Source organism: Erigeron canadensis, chromosome 4 (assembly GCF_010389155.1).
Source record: "Erigeron canadensis isolate Cc75 chromosome 4, C_canadensis_v1, whole genome shotgun sequence".
Lineage (NCBI taxonomy): Eukaryota > Viridiplantae > Streptophyta > Magnoliopsida > Asterales > Asteraceae > Erigeron > Erigeron canadensis.
In genome coordinates, this window is record NC_057764.1 from 36,191,457 (window position 1) to 36,215,781 (window position 24,325).

The window sequence follows — 24,325 nt, forward strand, 5'->3', positions numbered from 1 at the left end:
TTACATCAAAATAGCGTAGCGCATGCTGTCACTAACCATAAGATGATTCACCTCTGATATCCGTGTGAGATCACCCGAAACCCAAACACCATCAGCAGTAGTAGTAGTAGTACCATTATGAAAAGATAGACACGATACAAGTGAGAGCGGCGCTTTAACTATGCTATGTATTAGAGAAAGCCCATTTCGCCCTTGCCTTGTAGTATGATGACCTATAATTGGGAACTCGGTTCCATTTCCTTCTCCAAACATGTTTTCATCCGCCACTTTAGGACTCTTCCTCATATTCTCAATGTTTTGCCTCATCACCGCTAGTATACGCCTCATCGTTGCTTGATGATGAGGAGCGTTTTTCTCTTTTGATGAAAAAGGAAAGAATTGAAGCTAGCTATAAGAAAAAAGGACTTAGAAGGACTCCTTTCTATAATGGCAAGTTGATAGTGGTTTACTTAGTGGTAGTAGTTATCACTTAAATGTATATGGAAGTGCCTTTTTTCTTATAAGGACTCGCTTTGGGTTTTTTATTTCTAGTATTTTGTGGGTCACTTATAATCTTGATTGATTTACACGTACACTAGTATATTTTTGAAAGAAAAAAAAAAACCTTAAAGAACTTCGTATATGAACTAATTAGAAAGATTATGATAAATTCTCTATGAATTCAGCTGAATCTAACAAAACCAACTTGATATCTAACTTAATGTTCTAAATAGTTTGGTGTTGGATATGTTTCACTATATTTATAACAAAAAAAATAAAAATATTTGTAAATATGTATGTTAGGTTACTACTATAAAGATGTTATATATGCTTTTGTGATCAGCAAATTAGATTGGAAGAATATATCTCCATGTATAAAGAATCAATACTTTTGATGGAATTGTGGCACCTATATTGTTGTTAGTACCACAGGAATTGCTGCACTTTATATTTAATTTGATTCTTGCTTGCATTAAAGGTATACACTTTTTTAAAGGAATTGAAAAATTCCTCACATTTTTCCTAGATCTTCTTGTGACTTTTATTAGCACCTTATCTTGCTATTGATATATTGTCTTGTAAAAGCATACAGTCTATCATATGGCGCATAGGCATGGCGTGCGTCGACGTAATTCCTTTAGCTTATTATCGTACAATTAATTGTTTTTGTGCAGCTTACTTGGTCATGTGGTTTAAACCAAATGAAGCTAGCTAGTCACCAAATCAAGAAAGATATTCTGTTTGTCCCTCTTTCTTATTCTGGTAAGTGATATACGTATGTATCACACTCATCGTCCAATTCAAACATTACTTAAGACAAAAGAGAGATCAAATGAAATCTGAACATCTAAACTTAATTAATTGGTATAATAAGTTAAGTTTGTATATATGTATACTTTAGGCCACCTCATCAAAAATCCATCTTTATCCTCTTTTTTAGAAAGCTTAACTGCTTTTGAAGAATTCCATTAATTTAGTATATATTTGCACTATTTTGCTGGTTGTGGAATTTTGTATGTAATGTGTTGATGCCAATATGCCATGATTTGATTTAATATGGTTTAATTTTTCACACAGGTAATCCAACCACTTATTCTTAACATTACAAGAAGGAAACACCATTCAATTGAGACATGAATGATGAAACTTGATTGCATATAATGGGACAATGCATCATTACCTTATCTCCTCATTAGTAAATGAATAATTTTCCGTAAAGAAAGAGATTTGGTGATGAAAGGTGTCACCATAGTATCAACAACAACATTACTTGGTTAATGTGGGTTTAGCCCACTTGATAAATATTCATGTTTTATGAAGAAAAACTTGATAAATATTCATGTTTTATGAAGAAAAGTTGAGGCCAGTTTAATTTTTGACATTGATTGTCATCCCTTAAGGGGAAGTGATCGGTACACCACCCGATTTTGACCGTATACCACCAAACATGCTATATAATATTGTACTGCATAACACTCTAAAGCACATTTGGTAGTGTATGGTCAAAAACAGGTGATGTACAGATCATCTCCTTTAAGAATATCGGAGATAGTTTAAGAGTTGAAATAAACATGATGCAACATTTAATTAGTGATTATAAATAAAAGGAGAAAGAAAAAAAGACAAATGAAGGTCAGTCCAACTGGTCAGAGACATTCCCGGTTTTATCTAAGGTCTTGAGTTTGATCCTTAGGGATGACAAAATTTTGGAGTTTTTCCCTCTGAATACTTGTAATGGCTCATGGTCAAAATTTTGTTGTCTAGGGTACATGCAAGGTTTCACCATTATACGGTAAAGTTTTTCCGATGTCGTATACCGACTAAATGTTTTAAGGAAAAAAAAAAGTCAAATGACAAAGAGGCATGATGTTGTTCAAATGGGAGCCAAACAAGTACCAACTTGTACTTATTACTATTTATGATTAAGATTGACTTATTCTTAGTTGTACTAAATACTTAGACCATACGTTTAAATAATAATTGGTTCCTCCACTAAAATTTTAGGATGCTCTTCATCTCCATGACTAGATGCCATTATCAATCTCCTTTTATTGCCATTGGTTAGGAAATGGATGATACCTTACGTGCCAATTGTACTAGCTATGTCTATCTTTAATCATCACATATGATTATCTTTCTAAGGTTTGAAATAGCTAGATGCTTTACATGTGATTTAGTCTCCTCTTATACACCTTCTTTAAATCTTTGCAGTACGTGAGAATAGAAGCTCTTGCGTTGTTGATCGACTTAGTGTATTTACTAGTTGAGACTCGCAGTCTTATTATACAAAGCTGATGGTCAGTGAAGCCCTCTGTCGTCCATTATCCCCCTTAGTTGTATGTACCAACTGAAGTTTTATGAATTTGATTTTTAAATTTTTTTTACAGATATATGGTACTATACTATTCTAGTCATCACAAGGAGTAACTAGGCTAAAGTTAAAAGTTTAACACCAATTAGAGCCATGAAGTCGCCATCCTAACAAACTAAACGTTTTCTTTCTAAAGAGGTCGAAAATGTATTGATATGATTGATGATTACGTATGGAACAAAAAGCCATAGATTGCGAGTGTGTTGATCAGCTACAATCATCAAGTTTAGTGGCTCCTCAAAAGACAAAAAAGATAGGTAGAGTGAGTGACCAAATTATCAAAATAATTGAAGAACATTGGTCAAAGTGGTCCTTCTCCACCAATTCATATCGATAATTACATGTCTAAAAAGAACAAATACAAAGAGCTTTTTTACTAGAGTGCCCGAAATTGGAAAAATAAACAATCAGATGAAAGATTGATCATAAAGTACACATTACAAATACCCCAGAATAAAAAACCTATGAACTTTGTTTGAAACTAGCTCTAATATTACATTAGCCATTCATATATACTTATCAAATGCGCAATTACATTTGTAACTTGTTATCTTAATGGATCATAATCGTAGTATGAAAACAATTTAAATTTGGGCGTTGACCGGTTTACCAAGAAAAACCAGGTTTGGACCAGATTATGCCACGAAAAAAGTGTTAAATGGTGGTCCGAGACTGAGAGGACTGCACCACTGGTGCTCTGTCAGGTTTCGGTCATCAGGTATTTAGCTCATCCCTGTCCAGCAATATTGGCAACTTCAGCAGTTAAATAGTATGTTTATGTTAACTATAAATATTTTCTCATTAAATGTTATTAATCAACTTTTCTCTGGTTTATCTGTTTCATATATAATAGAATGTAACCTACTATTTTAAGTATGGATCTATAAGAAAAATTGACAAGTCAAATTCAATGTGTTTCCACATTGTGAAGAGCTATTTGAATCCACGCAAAAAACGTATGGAAGAAAAGAAAATTACATGTACACTATTCTCTATTGGTTGATTTGATGCAAAAACAGATGATCCAGAACAAGCATCATTCAAGAAATTGCTCTTGTTCTGCCATATGCATTAGCATCTGAAGCCGTTTGTCAAAAAGTAAAGCACTCTCATCTCTTGTATCAAGTTCTCCGGCTTCAGCCTCCAGCCATTTCTCACGCAAATCATCTAGAACATTCCCCTCTGTCATCTTCATTTCTGCTCCAGGAGCACTTGGAACAGTAGTACGAAGTGATGAATCTCCAGATGGTGGTGGCAATGTTAGAAGGATCGCTCTGAATTCCCGAGTATCTGCAAATGCCTCGAAGTTGCAAGCTATAATATCCAGACAATATTCTCGAATCTTTGAAACGCCATACCTAAAACCATAATTCAAAAGCATTAATAGGGCATTACTATCAGATTTATATAAGCGAAAATATTGTAACTTTTTTTTCTATTGTAAAATATAATGTGCAGGAACACAGACATTCCAGGACTGAGTTACAAAAGTAAACGGTAACCCTACATGTCCGATGAAATCAACCAGTGGCACAATTCTGCAAGAGGAACCATTTCTAGATGAGGCAGTAGAGCATCAGCCACTGCGCGCTTAAGAGGAAATAATAGATATCTTGAAGCAGCATCAAACATTTCTTCAGCCTGCTCAGTGAATATGACCATTTATAAGTGCTAAAAAGACATTCAGACACTTTTAGCCCATTTATAAACTTATATTGTTGTAACTGTAACCCGGAATACCTGATCAGGATCAATATCTTTTAAACAGTCGGTGTACCTGAAGAGATGCAGCAAAGATTGCTTAACAAGATGTACTCTCTTCAATCTTGCTACCTATAAGGACATGGCCACTAACAAGCAATACCCGTACTAGCGTTGATCATTTGTTAACAATATCGTTTTAAAAAGAAGAAAAATCAATGTTTTCACGTTATGTCAAATTATATACAAATTCTTATTGAAACAAGTAGACACTTCTTACATGTGGTTCTTCAAAGTGCGTTTCTAAAGCAACTATTGCAAATTTGATAAATCATAATCAATTAAAGCTAATGACGTTTAGATGACTTTCTATTTATATTAAATTTAGTCGTACTACAACTCCTTACAACCTTACATGCTCTAAATCTCACTACTTTGACCCTAAATTTTCAAAAAACTGTAACAGGAATCAATTCATCAATCACGCAGGATTATTGCAAATTCAAGTAATTTTAAACGCACATCAGAACACGCTGTATAGTAAAAGGTCTCATCATCTGGTCAGCAAAGATGTACCATGACTTAATGGAGGAAAAGAGGAAGACACTTACATGTATTCTACCATTTTCTCAAAAGCTTCCATGCTAAGATCACGTTCTTCCAGAAGTGGCAGATTGTAATCTGGTAACCTATGCTTTCCTTCAAAAAAATCCTCCATGCGGGATAATCTCGTTTTAAAGTATTCCGATCTTGAAGCCAAGATAACTTGATGGCAACGAAAAATCTTGTCACCAACTTTTATACAAACATCTGCAAGATCATCCTCAAAAGCACTTATTTTCAATGACCCTATTCGTGACACAAGATCATTCTGTTCTCTAACAGAATTAGCAAGACATATTTGAAGAAGACACGACAAGGAGGCAGGAAGACGATCATCCTCAGGAAGAGAACTTCCCTGTAAAATATATCTTCTTTGCGAATTATCTATTTCTTGTAATGATTTATAGTCTGCATATTTTTGATGTGACACTTCTTTTTCTATAACTCTTTGTAATGATTCACACTTACAAACTTTACAAATTCTCACAAGATCTTCCATATCATCCACAGCAATCTCGAGTCTGTCAGAGTAAAAGAAGTGAATAAGGCTGTAAAATGCAGGATAAGATAGTTTTTCTCTTGAAAATCTTATTTCTCTACGATCCCTCCAATCAGTCTCAAACTTTTTCTTAAAATAAGGTGATCGAGCACTCAAGATTACTCTATGAGCTTCAATAGGTCTTCCATGGAGATAAAATACAACATCTGGTGGGAAATAGCTAGGACTGGTTCCTCCACTAGATAAATCACCTAATCAAAACCCAATTTCCATATCAAACATCAACATAACTTGGCTCCTTTCAGATAACACAACAAGGGAGTGTTTGAAAATGAAATTTGAAAGTTAACGAATCAGAATCTAATGATCAGCTGTAAGAAAACAGGTGGCCTGAATAGTGTTTAGGTGTGGTTCTGTTATATGATAATAAGAGAATCAATTGTTTTAGAGTCCTGTAAAACTGATTCTTAAAATAACTTACACTAATAGGAGTGTTCGGGATTGCATTTCTAAAACAGATTTCACATTTGCAAGATATCATTTTGAAATAGCAGGTGCTTCTTTACAATTACTATGAACAAGCACATAATCACAATTTTCGGACGGTTTGCCAAACATCATTATCTGAGTTTGAAAATGCTATTATCAACTAATTTAATCCAGAATGATTATCCATAACCCATAATATTCACCCAAACATAATCAGATAATAAAATCAAAGCCACTTTATTAAAACACTAGAAACCTAATCATCCACAACCTTTAATAACCCAATAACTAGAAAGCCCATTTTAACCCGCAATCCCAAATTACCCCGTATAATCCTAAAACACTACACACATATTAACTTGATCATGAAAATCCAACTTTTATAACAACCCATTAACATGTTACAAGATTACTAAAATAACCTGAAACCCCATTGGTGTTCGGGAGTACACTTTCAAGTGTATATAGCTTATCATGTTTCTTGATAGCCTAAATGCACTTTGATGTTTTTAGCGCGATGAGGTGTGTTCTAGCTTATTCTAAGAAGAAAACACACTTATTTTTATGCTAGGGAAGCGGTGCTTATTTTTTAGCACAACTTTAAAGTCATATGCACTTATAAATATATATCAGTTTAATCATACAGAACCAATCTTTATAACAACCCATCAAGCAAGATACCTATAATAAGTTCGAAAACCTCATCAAAGTATATCAACTTTGAAGTGTGTGACGTAGCCATCACACTGTACCAAAGCTAGAGCAACGAGCGATGTGATAAGGCCGGTTTGATCAATCTCTTATTGTGTGTGATTTAGTCTCCTTTGTTGATTACAAATTATCACTTTATCAGTATGATTCATTTCATTTCACCTAAAAGGGGTTCAGTATGATGCTAATGTAGAGTAACGTGTCGGTATGATGACAATGTGATCAATGCACCACTTTCGCTACTCTAAACAACCCATCAAAACAATATTCCTTAAAAAACCCGAAACCCTCATCAAACTACATAAACCTTACAAAAAACAACAACCTTATCAAAAAGAACCAATTTTTAACACAAAAAAAAAAAAAAAAAAAAAAAGTCACCTGCAAACTGTTGTTGATACCCGAGAAACGTTTCCCTCAAATCGCTAGCCAACGGTCCCAACGGGGGCGGACGAGCTTCAAACGCTTTCAAAAGCTTCCTAACATTCAAATTCAAAGCAGCATAATGACATCTATCACCATCAAAAGTATGTTCAGAACAAATCGCACCATTTTCCAACAACATTTTAGCAGCATCAAGATGACCAGCTAAACAAGCGTAGTATAACGCAACTGAATCCCATTGGTCACGCGCGTTGACATTGATACCGGATTCTATTAAGTATCTAAGCCTGGAAATGTCGCCGGCGCGTGAGGCTTCGAAAATGTCGCCGTAAGGGACTTTTTTAAGTGGGGTTGTAGATGGGAAATCGTCTAGGTCGAAATCAATGTCGTCTAATTCAGACATGATGATATGGTTGTTGGATTTTTTTTTGATGATTTTTGTTGTTGGGAATTTTAAGGTTTAAGATAACGTTTATTTTGGGGTGTTGGGTTATGATAATTAGGGTTTAAGGTTTTTGTCTCATCTTCACTACCAAAAGTTGTCCCTAGTCTTCTCTCAATAAAATGAAAAATGTAAAATATGAAAACCTTTTTTTTGTTTTAGACGATGCTTGCCCCTAGTCTTCTCTCTTCTTCAATTCGACGGGCAACAACAACGAGCCACTCTACGAGGTCCGTGCCAATAGTATGATTCGTCGCCGAGGAGTTGGACGGGCTCACCTTATCATATAAGCCTCTTGCATTAATTTCGTAGCAAAATAGTTGACTACGTCTCACAAACTTATTGGACAAGTACAACTTCCTTAAATACAATATGTTCTTCAAGGTAACACAACACTGATTTAAGGTACTTAACTAAAAAAAAAAATGTCCTTTTGCAATAAAACAGTCTTAAAGTTCATCATCGGCTATTGTTGCTTCTTGAACTCTTGAGCTACAATCGATACGTCAAGAATGCTATTGTCTTAATGTTCACTTGAGGCTATTGTCAACGGGAACTTATACAGGCTTATGATGTAAGGTTATAAGCTCAAGTTAATAAGGCACAAGCTCTTGCAAATGAGTTTCCAAAGACCTCCAGAACGAATTTTAGAGAAAAGGAGGTGAAAGAAACAACTGCTAGTTCCACCAAGTCGAACTATCTGGTTTTTATCCTGTTACCCTACTCTTTCAACCTACCCTTACGAGTAAAAGTCACAATCAATGATTTAATAAGAGGTTAACAATGAACATCAATTAGGCCTAGAATTAAATTAGTACAATGCTGTTCCTCTATGAACCAGACACTCAAAAACCAAAGATCGTCTCCTGCTAGAAACAGGCAGGTCAGCAAGAGATATAGTAACATATGAATTCTCACATTCCATCATAAACTTAAAACTGAATGAGCAGAATCTACAAGAGTTGAAGTGTTAAACACATATTTGGTTCTTCTGAGACAAGCTCTCTCGTAAACATGAATAATTAGTACAGGTCAAAGACGATCATACAAGACATTGCGTCCATTAGCATTTATACAACATTTTCACGCATTAAGTGTTTTTCTTAACTTAAAACATTGGTGTCAGCTCTCATCCAGATTACTAGAATTTAGCCGTCTCAACCTCTGATCGAGTTCTGCCATTACCGCAGGTTCTTGCTTCTTTCTTTCCTTCGATATATTTGTGCTCAGAAACCCAAGTTTGTCAAAGACAACGTGCTGCATTCATAGAGTAATTGTCAGTTATGCAACATTCAATATGAAAAATTCTAAACACCTTTAGCAGAATCAAATTTACCAAAATATCCTACATTATAAATTATTTACAGAGTTTCATATGATTATACGACTTTCATGCATTCTCCATCTGTATTTTGGGGGTCCTTTCACATTTTACTACGATTCTTGTACAATTTTCATGTAGAGGTCAGTGAAAAGAAAACGATAACTAGCTATTAATTAGCGTGATACCATAAGCAAATGAAGTTACTATAAATCAAGATTATCAATTTGAGTATAACCAAGGCATGTGGGCGGGCGAAAACGTGAGTAAAATATGAGGGGAAAGTGTGTGTATAGAGGGTAGACTTACTGTCAATAGGTCATCAGGATCGAATAGATGATGAGTGGTATTTTGTATCACATTGATAACATCCCCAACATGTTGTGTCATGAGCAACTCCTCTTCCTTCATCTACAATAACAATGTAACCACAAGACTCAGATCATCGGCAATGATAATTGCAACATTTTATGGGAATGTTTTTAAAATGTCATAGTATAGTCTATAGAACTATACTATAGGCAGTGGTCTATCTTCACAATCATAACTTTATTTGATGCATTTTGGCAGTAACAAGTTTCCGCATGGTCAAGCTTTGTACCTAAAGTTTTTTATTTCCATATCATGTAACTGAATTTGTTTATTTAAGCCTCTATTCAGTTATTTGTGTAGGTTAGAATACACTATAACTACCAAAGTGGATCATTCAATAACTTGTAATCGCCAAACATATCAAAAAGAAGTTATGATTAGCAATTTACCAGAACAGACCAGCAGCCTGGGTATATTGCTATTACATGATATTTGTCCTTAAAACTATTTATTCACCCACTATTCCCAAGATTGTCTTATTTGTTATTGAAGGCAATTCGGACATATGACACATAATATAAAAAAGTTTCCCACAACCATTTTGCAATTTTCAGTTTTTATATGGGAATAGGGAGTAATAAGAAAAATAAGTTAAGACATAGTTAAGTGTATCACCTTGAATATAGCAAGCGCCACGTTAAATAGAACCTTTGCTCCTTCATAAAAAAGAACATCCCAAACTCTCAAAGTAGTCTGCATATGTTTTGAAGACACGGAATGTTTAGATGTTTAAATTCATGAACAGGTATATAGAGTGGCAATTTCCTCCCATCAACGTATGAATTGAACCAACTGACTTATGCTTTATCTTCACACTGATCAAATTAAGCTAAAACAAAAACTGGTCAAATAGGTCAACGATATCAACTGATTGAAGTTTAAGTTCCAACTTTGAAACATGAAACATCATACAACCTCCTAAATGGTTTGTTATAAAAAATATATGGTGCAAATTTATTGTAATATTATTCAACGTACTAGTTTTTTTATGAAAAACTGATGTGAACAAAAAATATCTACCGCATACTTAAATACTTTTGTATCTGCAGTGCAGATTTATTGTAAATACCATTTACAAGTAAACTTGGGCTCTTGTTTAGATCCGAAGTAGATCATGACCCATTACAGCCCAACTCGTTACCCAAGCCGCCCATCTCGCCCCTCTAGCATATACGTACATAAGGAGGAGTGGGGAAGTAATTGTAACCTCTGAAGGCAAGCTCTTTGAGAAGAGACACAGAAACCACTCGGTGGCAACAAGGGAGACATCAAATTCAAGAGCTTCTAAATGAGCATATATGCTGCATTTAACAATCTTCATGATTAGAAGCTATCGACAAAAAAAATTACTACAATCCAACAACGTCATTGAATGCATGAGTATACAATATTACCTCGGACACTTCTTTTTCAGCAAATCATTGAAAACCCTTTGGTCTACATGGCAGCCTGATAAGTTATTTGAATAGCAATCATTGACTAATACATTTTCTAAAAGAACCGCTAACATCCAAAATGCATCTTCTTCCGTTTTCATCACGAGTAACAATAATGCAGCAACATAATTTAATCCCTGAATCAAATACATATTAGTTATCACAATTGACAATTCACAAACAAAAAAAAAGATTCAAAAATCCTGAAAAATATCAACTTTTTATGTCTTCTACTGTTTGGTTTCCTAGTCCGACTACTTCAACCTCAGTGTCGCAAAATTTACCCATTTGCATATAAAAGGGGTCAATGACTCGATCTATGAATGTATGATATGTTGTTCACTGATAGGTCATGTGGGTTAAGCTAAGATATTTAACTGAAAAGGGGAATACGTCAAATGGGTTGAGCAGGTCAAATAGACTAAAAGGCATTCAAAAGCACAGAACCTCTTTAAATCACTTGATTGAAAAGAAGTTCAAATTTTATTATAACTGGTTTTTTAATCATATATGACATATTAAGTATCTATATAATTCGTATAATGAATAAAAGAAATTGGTGATGGTCTAGCCTAACCCGGCTGTTTCAGCCTGTATTAAAAATCACCGATTTTGACCCACACGAATTTTGGCAATTAACCAAACCTGCCTGGGCTGCCCCTTTTGACACCTGTACTTCTAGCCTTTTGTGGTTTTTATACTCTTCTCCTTCTCTGCATTTTACTCTAATGTTAACGTATTTGAATTGTATACAACAAACGACCAAGAAGGGCAGATTTTGCATTTAAGCAACAAACCACAAACTGTGTCAGTAATTTTGACATTCTAGCTGAACAGCTATATCTGTTGAATTCTAAAAGTTTACAGTCACACATATCTGAAGGCATAACTTCATAAACGACAGGTATTTTAGAAATAAGAAAGATCGAATATCTTTATGAATAAGTCAACAATATGGCTTGTTGTTTTATGTTACTTTTAGAAAGGTGAATACTTATAATGAATCTACCATTACGTACCTGACAATAACCAACATCAGAATCCCGGAAAGAGTAACCTACAAGAACACGTCTCAGAGAAGCATGACCTTCGGGAGTGTCTAACCATGGATGACCAGGGAAAGTTCGTGGCAGGTCCTACATGTATGCATACCCGAAAGGGACAATAATCAGCAAGAGTGTACTTCAAAAACTAAAATGTAGATTATTAAATTAAACAAGAAGGCAAATATCTTTTCTTGGAAGGTATATATCCACATACATTCACACATATTTAAATTTGAAGCTTTTAAATTTTGAAAGTATTATACTATAACAAGAAGTGAATAGATTATGGGTAAAACGAAAATCTATTTCTTTGTTTCATTATCATTCCAAGGTTCCTATATGGTTCAACTAAACATAGAGGAACCTTTTGGTTATCTCGAACTTCTAAAGTACCCTGTGAGAAACTAGAGCAACCTTGTTGGCCCAAATCAATGTCAACGACTTACTTTAACAACGACGACAGTCAATAGGCAAATAATAACATGAAAACCTTTTAAAATTAGCAGCTTACCATTCATTTCACCAGAATAGGGTTCTCAGTGACTACTAAAGATCACTAACTTCACACACCCAATCAGATTAATCAAACGAAGTAAGACAGTTAAGCTACAATTCACATTTCAAGATAATAACTTTGAATATTGCAACAACTAAAAAATTTCTGACAACATGAAGAATGAACCCGTAGAACTTACGTGATCAATCTGCTTCGTGGCAGGGGTGACTTTACCCTCAACAGCTACTAACAACTCATTATAATAGCTATCCGGCACGGTAGATTTCTTCTTCGCAGCCCCAGATAAAGAAAACCAAACTTTAGGTCTCAAAACTGGAGGTATCCCCTTTCTAATTAGCTTCTTAAGTGTGATACCATTCACTAAATTCGAAAACTTTAATGACGATTTAAGTGCAGAAGTTACATGAGTTTGCAAATACCAATTAGCCCCTTTACTAGCTTCTAATCCCCACCATACCTTACCCTGTTCCCTCACTTTTTCTCTAACCTCATTCAATATATTTGCATCATCGACATTGCCTTCCACTGTAAATCCATAAAGATCTTGAAACTTGACTGTAATATTTGCCCTTCTAGCATGAATACTTGGTCTTAAAATGGGAATTTGTGATTGCATTTCAAGTGACAAATCCCTCTTACTTTGAGTTCCATACATTTTTTTTACCACAAAAACTGAATCAATCAAACCTTAGCTTTATACAGAATTAAAGACCAAGAAAGCCCACATGGGCAATATTATATGATATTAAAGATTAAAACTTTAGAACTTATGTCCAAATGGGTGTCTAAAAAACCTTTACTTTTTTAAAAAAAATATCCCAAAAAAACGAAATTTTCTAAATTGCGATATAAACAAGATGGTAAAAAGGATACTTTGGATTAAGTTAAGATAAGATGAAGTAAAAAACAAACTACACAATGAAAAAATAAATAAAATTAAAGATTTAATAAATCAAAATCTTGAAACTGAAGAAGCTCACATGGGCTAATAATGTTATAGATCAGAAAGATCAAAACTTCATCAACTATCTTCAAATGGGTGCTTGAAAAAACTTCAAAATCTTGCATAAAATACACTAAAAAGACAAAAATAATAGATATAGAAGATTCAAGATAGCAATACAAACAAAGGGATGAAAAATTAACGGATATGAAGTGAAAAACAAACTAGCACATAAAGATTGTTTGGGAGTAATGAATGAGGAAAAAGATTAGTGTGTAACGTGTTTGAATTTGTATGAATAAAAGCTGTCTGAAATTTAATACATTTTTCTAATTTAACCTTTTTTTTATTTAAATTAAATAAATTGAATATTTAAGGAAAGAAGTGACCGAGTTATGGCGACTGGTACAAAAAGGATTTTAATAAGTTGTAATTGTATAGGTGATTTAGGTTGATAATTTGATTTGATTTAATAGGAAGTAATGTTGAATTGTTGGAGTCATGGATTGAAAAAAGGGATTCGGTGGACAAGTGGTGGTAGGTATGTAGGGTGCAACACAATTTTTTTCTTACAAACAAATATTTTTTTAAGTTATAACGTTCACAAAATTTTAAATAGCGAAAAATATGGACAAGATTAGTGTTAAAGATTTTGTTTTCTATTTTTAGCTTTTAATTGTTTAAAAATGTGAAAATACAAAACAAATACAAAATCATATCAAGTTATATTAAGGTTTTACATTTACAGATAACACTATAACAAAATAAAAAAACATTTGCGGAGTTAATATCCTAACATTCATTTTTAAGTTGCATATCCTTTTATCATATTCTGCTATATCGTGAAAACTACTAAGATTTACACAAAAATAACTAGTTTTTTTGTTGTATATTATATGCATGAAAAATAATAATCGCTTGTCCATTTATTTTTATATTTACACATAAATTTAAAACAAAAGAAATGTACTTAAATTTGTCAAACTAATAAGACATTATTTAGAACTCGGATAAAAATTGTTCTCTATATTTTGGCATTGTGTTTAACTGTGTATTTTATATGCTTATATCTTTACATGAAAGTCATTTTAGATATGTATAGATTTTCTTATAATAACTTCTTCTCTATTTATGGTTTCATTCCAAAGATTCCCATTACTAGAAATCAATTGCTTCGACTATCGATGAATTTTTCATGCCCCATTTCCTCCTACTAAACACGCCTTCAATGTATAATCAAAGGTCAGGTCATCTAAAGGTCCAGCCTCAAATGACCCATGCCAAATGAATTCAGGTTCAAGGTAAAAATACATTCAATCTTAAGTTTAACTTAAATAGTAAAGTCACAATATGATTATTCATCTTTAACGTACCCCATAAAAGAGTATTGAATTAAGACATTAAGCATAATTTTTGTTCTAAAAATGTCCTTTCAGCATATTTATAATTCTCAAAATGTCTCTACACACACTACAAGACTATTTAGTGTATGTATAAGTATTATATTAGTTTGTTTATTGCTTTATTATATTAGTTCATTATTTTTGTTATCAATATGTTATTGATTCTAATTTAATTAACATTGATCTTTCTATATAGTTTTAAAACAATTGACAGAGCCTCATAATCTATATTTTTGACACACTCTGTAACCAATGTATTCATCTAAAACGATAGTTATAAAATTTCGCTGCAACGTGCGGGTACTATGCTCATTTTTTATTGAAACCAATGAGTGTTGGTTAAGCATTGCCATTGGTATGACTGCGTCGTTTAAACGATAAGAATGAGATGCGACTTTTACGTCTACTTTCACATACAACGTTGAGTAATTAAAATTGTATTTAAAAAATCCAACATGGAATCTAAACTTATGTTGATGAATCATAACATATACCGCAAAAGTTAAAGCTCAAATGTAGTGATATTTTTACAACAAATTTTAACCATTTATAACAATTTTTACATGATACAATTGTACACTACACAATAAATTTTATACCTTTATTGTAGATGGCTAAAACTAGTTACATGAATATCATTCCCTCAAATGTAATTGTTTGTTCATGAATAGAAGATCATGGTTGACCGACTAAAATGTAAGGCTTATATTTAATGTCAAAACCCATTAAAAAATCTTCATGTTAATCTTATGCAAAGCCACGAAAATATTTTTCATTTAAATCCATTATATTCTTTGCTACTCATATGTTCTGGACTGTATGTACTAGTAGTAATAACTCCCAATGTCGTTTTCTACGGGTTTTTGGGTCTCAATACTGTCTTCGACGGTGTATGGAAATGTTGATATGTAGACAGCCTTATCCTTACCAAAAGTATAGAGGTTACTTCCAGGTTTTACCAAAGGTAGAAAATGGCCTCCAACCTTGCTTCCAGATTGATATGTTCTGGACGGTATATAGCCTTCAAACACCTCCCACCCTTATCATGCAAACACTTGCTTAGAAAAGATGGGACAAAGTATCGCAAGATCCACTATTGAAATATGTTTAGGGAGAAGATTTCCTTAAGTTCTATAAACATGACTAGTCATATTAGGCATTAGGGACATCTTAACCTTTAGATAAAATCTAAATATTAGGATTCAAATATAATATTTAAATCCTGACCTTTGAATTTAATCCAAAGGTTAAAATGTTTTTAACTTGACCTCTCAAGTTAAAAACAACTTGAGGAGGTGCTTTCCCACACGTTTATACTTAAAATGCTTAATTACAATGCATTAAAAGACATTCGAGTCATTTGGGGAATTCGTTGCCCCAAGCAAAACTTATATCTTTATCAACATGAAAAACTTAGTTAATTTAAAAAGTTGTTTAATTAATTGTAGTTTAAAATGCCTTTCATGTGACTTGGACGCGAGGAAAATTAACAGAGTGTTATAATGGCAAAGAAAAAAACTTTACTGCATGGATAAAATGTGCAATTTTCAAGTGATATATAGGGAGAATTTTGTACTTAATTCTATGTGTCTATATATAAAAAAGAAAAAAAGAAAAATGGGGAAATGCATTATAAAATATAAATTACGAATCACCAAATCAAAGGACTTAAAGTGCCATACCTTTAAATTGATGATGCTAAAGTGCATATAACTAAGACTTGGCTTATAAATATCAATAACTCTCTTGTAAAATGAAAACAAAATTTCGTCATACAAAAACACCACCGGAAACACTGTTAAACCGGCGGCGTTGGTCACCGTCACAATTATAATTTTCCGGCGCCGTTCAACCAGAAGGTAAACAATCAAACTCACAGGTATGTAAATTTAATTGTATATCTATATAATGTGTTGTTTGCTGTTCCATAATCATATCCTTGTTGAAACCCTAGATATGTATCCCCATTTTTTAATTTTTTGTTAATTTTAAGATAATTATCTTTCGGCGGTGTTTCGGATTGCTTATCAAACAGAAAAACCACTTAAATGAGCAATTCAAAACGCCGCCTAAAGCTGAACTGATAGTTAGAGAGTGTTTCAGATTGCTTAATACCCGGAGGAAAAAAAGGAAAAAACTTACCAGTGACCACCGAACTATTTCGCGTTCCTATTATCTAATCGTTAATACCCAATCGAAAACACACCGAACTATTTCGCGTTCCTATATCTAATCGTTAATCTATTTATGTGTTGTGACTTCGTTAGGCATATTATTAGTTTTTTTTTTTTTGAAAAGTGAGTATTATTCATATAATCGCACTACTCCGCAATTACGAAATAGTGAGCAAGCTTACAAAAAAATCAACTTACATTAAAATTATTCCAATCCTCCCATGTAATACTACCTTCTTTCAATATACTCTTATACCATAAAAATCCTATGGCTTTAACCTCAAGAAAAACTTTATCGATACTAATATGAGTTTGATCAAATATCTTTTCATTTCTAGTCTTCCACAAGCACCAACAAGTAACAAATATAATGCATTTGAAGATCTTCCTTGCATTCTTGCCAAGACCAACCTTATCATACAATTCAATAAGTTCCATAACTGACGAAGTGACGATTGGTCTCACCTTGCACCACTGACTAATCTTGTCCCATAAGCTTGAAGAGAATTGGCAGTAACATAGAATGTGATTTATTGTCTCATCCCATGTTTCGCAAATCCCACATAGAGTAGATCCAAAATTACAATTACGAGCTTCAAGTGCTTTGTAAGTAGGTAATCGATCTAGAGCTGCTCGCCAGATAAAAATATTGCATTTTTTGGGCACCCCCTTCGCCCATTTAAATATGAACCTCCCACTATAGTCCACATTACTTCGAATGAAATCCTTTGCACTTTTGACTGAGAACACTCCTTTAGAGTCACCAACCCATTTCCAAGTATCTTCATTAGGTGTAATCTGTGTTCTACTGTTCCATGAATTAAAGAATACAAACTTACCCATTCATTCAGCACGTCTACACCAAGAGGCTTCGAAAACCACTCCTGAACTCCAATGAACTTCCTGGTTGACTTACAAAATCTGCTTACTTGACACCTTTTATCCTTCTCGACTTTAAAAAGCAAAAACATGAAGTAGTGAGCCAAGGATCCAACCAAAAACGAATGTTATCACCATTACCACAAACACCCTTGATTAAAGTAGTAATACTTTTGCCCTCAACCTTGCATCGATCAACAGCTCTTATAGTTGTCTTCCAAACCCCTGAAAGAGAAGCTTTAACCGGAACCGAATACCAACTTCCATTAGATGCATGAAGTGAGTCAATGACCTTTTGCCAGAGAGCATGTGGTTCTACTCTATATCGCCATAACCATTTTGAAAGCAAAGCCACATTAGAGTCTTTCAGTTTACCAATACCCAGTCCACCATCTTTAACAGGAGATGTTACCGTCTCCCAAGCAACCCAATTGATTTTTCTTTTTTCGGTTGAACCTCCCCAAAGAAATCTTCGCATGATAGCTTCCAAACCATCAATGACTTTATCGGGGACTTTAAACAATGAAAAATAGTACGTTGGCAAACTCTCCATCACAGCTTTGATGAGCGTTACTCGATCACCTATCGACATAGAACTTGCCTTCCACCCTAGCTAATCGAGACTCAAAAATATCATATATAAAGTTCCAGTTTGCGATTCTGTTCATGTTTCCACCACACAGTATTGGCACATCTATATCTAATCGTTAATGGTTTCCTTTACATTTTAAGTAGGAGCATGAAGGTATAGAAAATGATTCTTTTGGTTTTGCAGAGTTCCACTGAGTCTGATCTTTCATGCTAATCAAACTGTATTAAAAAGAGGAAAATGAGCATCGTACCAAAGGAGACCGTTGAGGTCATAGCACAGAGCATTGGCATAAACAATTTATCTCTAGATGGTGCATTGGCGCTTGCTCCTGATGTAGAATATCGTATGCGGGAAATTATGCAGGTGATTGTTGTCTATATGTCACTTTTTTCCTGCATTCACTATACTGCTTGTCTTTGGTAAAAATTAGTTGTAATTGTTTGTTTTTTGGTTAAAACTGCAGGAGGGGATTAAATGCATGCATCATTCAAGAAGGACTACATTGACCTCAGATGATATTGATAGTGCACTTAGTATGCGAAATGTTGAGGTGAATCAATAGCTTTCTTATGTTATATTATATTAGCAGGTTATTTTTGAAGCTTAAGCATCAGTTTTTTAATTCGGAAATTGAAGAATTTGAAAAAACAATGTTGAAATACAAGAAATTTGGTTGTAGTGAAATATATTAGCCTCTAATTCCTGATCATTGTTGTTGGTTCAGCCACTCTATGGATTTGCATCTGGAGATCCTTTGCGTTTCAAGAGAGCCCTTGGGCACAAAGATTTATTCTATATAGATGACAAGGATGTGGATTTTAAAGAGGTCAGAAAAATAAACCATGTTTTTTTTTTTTTTTGCTAAATAAATTTAGAAAATCCTCCAATGTAGAATCTTATATTTATTCATTTAACGTAAAGGTGATAGAAGCCCCATTACCAAAAGCACCACTGGATACTTCCCTTTTCTGTCATTGGCTGGCAATTGAAGGGGTACAACCAGCGATTCCAGAAAATGCTTCTATTGAAGGTTTCTATTAACCGAATGTTGATAATATCAATTGAATCGTACTTATTATATATAATATTTTTCATCTAATAGAGATTATATTCTTCTAGTATTTATCTAGTTAGCCCCCTTTCTTCCTGTATTGTATTTTATATATGCGTTCACTGTGGCAGAGCTGACATTTGGAGATTATATGGGTCATCTGCAGTTATTGCGGCTTTACCAGAGACTAAAAAGCCTGAGCGAAAGAGTGATGAGCTGCCTGTAGATATTAGATTCCCTGTAAAGCATGTCTTATCTAGAGAGCTTCAGGTACTCCATGCCATATTTATTTTTATATCTTTGCTAGCTGTAAGTAATTTGTTTTTTCACAATACTGAAGTCCATTTCTTGCTGCAGCTATACCTCACCAAAATTACCGAGCTTGCATTAAACATGCCTGATTCTGTTCTTTTTAAGGAAGCACTAATGAGTTTGGCTACAGACTCTGGACTGCATCCTTTAGTACCTTACTTTACATGCTTTATCGAAGATGAGGTAAAGGTCTGTTTATCAAACTGAAAAGTTACTTCGTTACTTTCTTTTTTAGATACTAATTCGGAGCAAGTTTTTCAGGTTTCTCTTGGTCTTAATAATTTCCGGCTTCTCTTTGCTTTAATGCGGCTTGTTTGGAGTCTTCTCCAGAATCCACACTTACATATTGAACGTTATGTGAGTCTATTTGTTTTTGCTATCCATTTATTTGCTATATTAATTTGATAACTTAGATATCTTCACAAAGTGCTCAATCGTTACATCTTGTATCACATCATTGTTGTCTATATTCTTGTTGAATTTTGGTTATATTGTTATGTTGTGGATTTCTTCTTACATGGTACATGGTTCTGTAGTTGCACCAATTGATGCCACCTGTTGTTAGCTGTATTGTTGCAAAAAGGTTAGGAAATCGAATTGCTGATAATCACTGGGAGCTTAGAGACTTTACTGCCAAACTTGTGGCTACTATATGTAAAAGGTGAACTTTTAGGCTTCCTTTTATTATTTGCTGATGTTAATTTTTGAGATATGTGTTTTTAAATAACAAACGGCAATATATTTTACAGATTTGGGCATAACTATAGTAGTCTCCAGACCCGTTTGACTAAAACATTTCTTAATTCATTTTTGGATCGGAAACGGTCATTGACACAACATTATGGTTCTGTTCAAGGACTAGCTGCTCTTGGACCTCATGTGGTAAACCATGTCTCACTGTTATCCCTTTTTGCCTAAACAAATGTGCAACATGCTTACCTTTTTTTACATGTTATATGTCATGATCATTATGGTTCTTTCTCCAGGTCTGATATTTTTCTACTTCTTTGTAGGTTCGCCTTCTTCTTTTGCCAAATCTTGAGGCATATTTAGGCTTTCTTGAAGAAATCTTTAAGAACACAAAAAAGGAAACGACAAGATATGAAGCTTGGCGTGTATATGGTGCACTGTTGGTCAGTTTTTTTACAAAACATCTTTATTTACTGTTTACAATAATTTATGGTTGTATTTAGTGGGCATTGGTAATTTGATCCTGCTAGCTAGATATGAAATTATGAATGGGTCAAGTTGTGTTATCGAATTAAACGGGCTAACTACAAAGATAGCTGAAAGGAAACAGGTCAACTGTGCTGAACGGGTTGAAAGTCATTTCGAATTGTATTTTTCTAATGAATCATTGTTTGAAAATATTTACACTATTGAAATAAAGTACAATTTTTGTAGTCATGTTTGACATCTTAAATTTATATAATTGGTGTAAACCTTTTTTTTTTTTTCCGGAGAAAAGGGCATATTTGGTAAACCTGTACAAAATGACACATTTGGATCCGAATCCTTTGAGACTAGTTACAGAACTTGGCCATTTTGCATTGAAAAAAACTTTTTTGCTTCTCAAGTCTGAGTCAGTGTTCTGATATGTATTATAAAAACTTTCCCAGCGTGCCGCAGGAAGATCTATTTATGATCTGCTCAAGTTTTTCCCGGTTTTACCATCCCCACCTCCAAGTTCTGTTTTGAAGACCAATCTGAAGGTTATTAGTACACAAGAAACACGTAAGTTTCCAATGAAATATCATAGACATTGTTAGGAAAATACATAAACTTTAATGGGTAATCCATAATTTGTTATGTGAAGGTAAACGCAAGGTTAATGCAGAAGAGTTGGAACAGCAGCCATCTCCAAAGAGAAGGATTACTGATGGACCTTTGGTTTCACAGTCTGATAACAACATCATGACTCGAGATGTCCGAGACAAAAATGCTGCTAATGTTGGTGAATCCGATGACAACACTGTGACAAAAGATGTCCAAGACAAAACGTCTGATAACACCACAATGATAGAAGACGTCGAAGAAAAAATTTCTAACAGCATGACAGAAGATGTTCAAGACAAACCGTCTAACACCACCATGACAGAAGATGTCCAAGACAAGACGTCTAATACCACCATGACAGAAGATGTCCAAGACAAAACGTGTGACACCACCATGACAGAAGATGTCCAAGACAAAACGTCTGACACCACCATGACAGAAGATGTCCAAGACAAAACGTCTGACACCACCATGACAGAAGATGTCCAAGACAAAACGTCTAACGCTACAATGGCAGAAGATGTCCAAGACAAAACGTCTAATAACAACTCCATGGCAGTAGATGTCCAAGACAAAACATCTAATCACAACACCATGACACTTGATGTCGAAGACAAAATGTCCAATCACAACCCCATGACACATGATGTTGAAGACAAGATATCAAATCACAACACCATGACACAAGATGTTGAAGACAAGATATCAAATCACAACACCATGACACAAGATGTCCAGGACAAAAATGCTGCCGATGTTGATTCATCAAAGGCGGAAACTTCATCTGCTCGAGAACAAATGGCTGATGATGGTGTTAAAGACATGAATGGAAGAAAAGGTAGGGGTAACCGTAATAACCATGGAACGAGAACACCAGCATATCTTAAGCAGGTTTGGAAAGATGATCTGAATTCAGGACAACTTGTTATTTCACTATTTGAACTGTTTGGGGAAGGGATCATGTCCTTCATTCCAGCTCCTGAGATGTCTCTGTTTCTATAACTTTGTAACTTTCATTAGAGAATTTAAAACCTTATGTTTAAATTTTATAGTACAAAAAAATTGCAACTGTTCGTCGTGTAACCAAACAACAAATCTAGTTAACACAGGAGCATAAGATCATAACTGGGTGCCTTTGACTGAATTTATTTGCTTGATTTAGCATGTCATTAGCTCATCATACTTAATAAATAAATGGAAGACAATTATATACAAATCCAATCGCTTGACATTGATATCACAAAATTTTTAGCACCTAACGAAACGAAGGCACCTTGTGGAGCGGGCAGCAAGCATTTGGCACTACGGTACTACACCAAGTAGTGACCATAGAAACAATTATCAAACAAGTGAACAACACAACATAGTAAATACGTATAGAAGGAAAAAAAAATCCGTTTTATAAGCAAGTCTTACACCCGTTTACATGACAATCTCGGCCAACATCTTCTCCACCATGGTAGCCCTCCTTCTCTTTTCTTACCACCAATCAATGGTTGAGAAGCATTGTCACCCAAACTAACCATTTCACGGTCCAACTTTCGGTCTACCAATTCACCATCGCCACCCTTATAGTTAGTGAAATTCCCGACAGGTACTTGTTGAGCCTTCTTACCACCTCCACCATAACTATCAATATTTCCGGGTAGATTATCGTCTCCATAGACATCAAGAGCATAAACTTTGAAGTAATAGAGTCTAGTCGTGTCCCTCCCAAAATCCATATTTTCTACTTCCCCGCCCCATTCATGTGAACTATAACTATCATAGGCAACTTTGCGCGTAGATGTAGAAGAAAATATTTGTTTGATTATGTATTGATCGAAAAGAGCAGATCTTCTGATGCAGCCAATGAAGCTATAAAAAGCGTGTTCTTGCATTGTTTCAGAAAATGATTCAACTTAATATAAAATTTGAGTTAAATCTTGACCTCTTTATAGCCAATATTAGAGATGACTTAGGTACCCAACGACTTGTGCGTTGATCTTTCAGACTTGATTCCTAGTTTCCACATGATCACTAGCTTTCGAGGAAAATGTAGACAACTGCTAGCTAGTCTGACTAGTAACAAAGCAATCTCGCGTGGCTGCCAAAAAAACACTTAAGGTCAAAGATATCCCCACCAATGTATCCATGAAAGGATTAAGATCCTCTAAAGTTCAAATAAACTTTTTAGGTAAAGTTGAGAGATTTCAACCATTGGATTAAAATCAATAGTTAAGATTAAAAAGTCATCTTTAAATCGTAACCATTGATTTTAATCCAATGGTCAAGATTCTCCTAACTTTACCTATAAAGTTACCTTAACTTTAGAGGATCTATTAATTGAGTATTTTGTTAACTAGTGTAACTAAAAATATTTCAGTCAGACCTTATCATTTGAAAAGTCTTGGTTCTAGATTTACATAATTTTCCTTTTTTATATTCAACTAAGGAATTCTTAATTTAAATACACCTTAATAATCAAAGTATCAATCTAGAATTTTAATTATATGTGTAAGATGTTACTCCCTCTGTTACAAAACCATAACGGACAACGTTCCAAAAAGCTGGCGATTGATTAAAACTAAAAAATAAGCAAACTATTACAGTATTAAATCTCAACTTGAATGCATACAATTAATTAACCTAAGCTTGTGAAAGATAATATAAAGAACTTAGTATATTTTAGTAAACCAAACAAATAGCTGTATTTTTCTATCTTTTATAATCGCCTAATCGGTTGCTTATTTCACTGGGATTTTGGTTGAATCTAGTTGTCTCCTATTCTCTCCAACCCACCTTCACCATTGCACACCACTATCAAAGTTGGTCTTACCATCA

The 24,325-nt window shown here is 34.1% G+C and overlaps 4 protein-coding genes across 6 annotated transcripts; 1 reads left to right on the forward strand and 3 right to left on the reverse strand.

Moving 5' to 3' along the window:
- Positions 1-327, reverse strand: LOC122597500. The gene has a single exon (XM_043770089.1). It carries the CDS (start codon positions 325-327, stop codon positions 1-3), a length of 327 nt encoding a protein of 108 aa, XP_043626024.1.
- A 3,388-nt stretch (positions 328-3,715) lies between these two features.
- LOC122596272 (BTB/POZ domain-containing protein At2g04740) lies at positions 3,716-7,802 on the reverse strand. Its single transcript, XM_043768822.1, has 5 exons — positions 7,236-7,802; positions 5,164-5,905; positions 4,592-4,628; positions 4,359-4,492; positions 3,716-4,209 (listed from the first exon to the last, which is right to left on the reverse strand). Exons 1-5 carry the CDS (start codon positions 7,639-7,641, stop codon positions 3,888-3,890), a joined length of 1,641 nt encoding a protein of 546 aa, XP_043624757.1. The 5' UTR covers positions 7,642-7,802; the 3' UTR covers positions 3,716-3,887.
- Positions 7,803-8,577: 775 nt separating this feature from the next.
- On the reverse strand, positions 8,578-13,351 carry LOC122595781 (growth hormone-regulated TBC protein 1-like). Its single transcript, XM_043768221.1, has 7 exons — positions 12,551-13,351; positions 11,829-11,945; positions 10,768-10,946; positions 10,581-10,674; positions 9,989-10,066; positions 9,311-9,412; positions 8,578-8,937 (listed from the first exon to the last, which is right to left on the reverse strand). Exons 1-7 carry the CDS (start codon positions 13,025-13,027, stop codon positions 8,803-8,805), a joined length of 1,182 nt encoding a protein of 393 aa, XP_043624156.1. The 5' UTR covers positions 13,028-13,351; the 3' UTR covers positions 8,578-8,802.
- A 3,142-nt stretch (positions 13,352-16,493) lies between these two features.
- Positions 16,494-22,572, forward strand: LOC122597799 (transcription initiation factor TFIID subunit 6-like). 3 transcript variants are annotated; one of them, XM_043770371.1, is made up of 13 exons: positions 16,494-16,597; positions 18,547-18,726; positions 18,827-18,913; positions 19,088-19,189; positions 19,285-19,393; positions 19,581-19,684; positions 19,772-19,915; positions 19,988-20,083; positions 20,263-20,387; positions 20,476-20,608; positions 20,740-20,859; positions 21,346-21,460; positions 21,543-22,572. In XM_043770371.1, exons 2-13 carry the CDS (start codon positions 18,601-18,603, stop codon positions 22,502-22,504), a joined length of 2,223 nt encoding a protein of 740 aa, XP_043626306.1. In that variant the 5' UTR covers positions 16,494-16,597; positions 18,547-18,600; the 3' UTR covers positions 22,505-22,572. The 3 variants fall into 3 exon arrangements, with proteins under 3 accessions (XP_043626306.1, XP_043626308.1, XP_043626307.1); XM_043770373.1 differs by having other exon boundaries at positions 19,772-19,909; XM_043770372.1 differs by having other exon boundaries at positions 16,502-16,577.
- Positions 22,573-24,325: the final 1,753 nt, after the last annotated feature.

What these genes read in the sequence shown, in the direction of transcription:
- LOC122597500 (XM_043770089.1), bottom strand. Translation starts at nt 327, where the DNA reads ATGAGGCGTATACTAGCGGTGATGAGGCAAAACATTGAGAATATGAGG.
- LOC122596272 (XM_043768822.1), bottom strand. Translation starts at nt 7,641, where the DNA reads ATGTCTGAATTAGACGACATTGATTTCGACCTAGACGATTTCCCATCT. An exon ending in GAGAAAATGGTAGAATACAT is followed by an intron (nt 4,629 to 5,163) that starts GTAAGTGTCTTC and finishes GCATCTCTTCAG; the next exon opens with GTACACCGACTGTTTAAAAG. An exon ending in TGGTTGATTTCATCGGACAT is followed by an intron (nt 4,210 to 4,358) that starts GTAGGGTTACCG and finishes TTATGGTTTTAG; the next exon opens with GTATGGCGTTTCAAAGATTC.
- LOC122595781 (XM_043768221.1), bottom strand. Translation starts at nt 13,027, where the DNA reads ATGTATGGAACTCAAAGTAAGAGGGATTTGTCACTTGAAATGCAATCA. An exon ending in CCACGAAGCAGATTGATCAC is followed by an intron (nt 11,946 to 12,550) that starts GTAAGTTCTACG and finishes GCATACATGTAG; the next exon opens with GACCTGCCACGAACTTTCCC. An exon ending in ATCCTGATGACCTATTGACA is followed by an intron (nt 8,938 to 9,310) that starts GTAAGTCTACCC and finishes CTATGAATGCAG; the next exon opens with CACGTTGTCTTTGACAAACT.
- LOC122597799 (XM_043770371.1), top strand. Translation starts at nt 18,601, where the DNA reads ATGAGCATCGTACCAAAGGAGACCGTTGAGGTCATAGCACAGAGCATT. An exon ending in ACTTACATATTGAACGTTAT is followed by an intron (nt 20,084 to 20,262) that starts GTGAGTCTATTT and finishes ATGGTTCTGTAG; the next exon opens with TTGCACCAATTGATGCCACC. An exon ending in CTGCTCTTGGACCTCATGTG is followed by an intron (nt 20,609 to 20,739) that starts GTAAACCATGTC and finishes ACTTCTTTGTAG; the next exon opens with GTTCGCCTTCTTCTTTTGCC.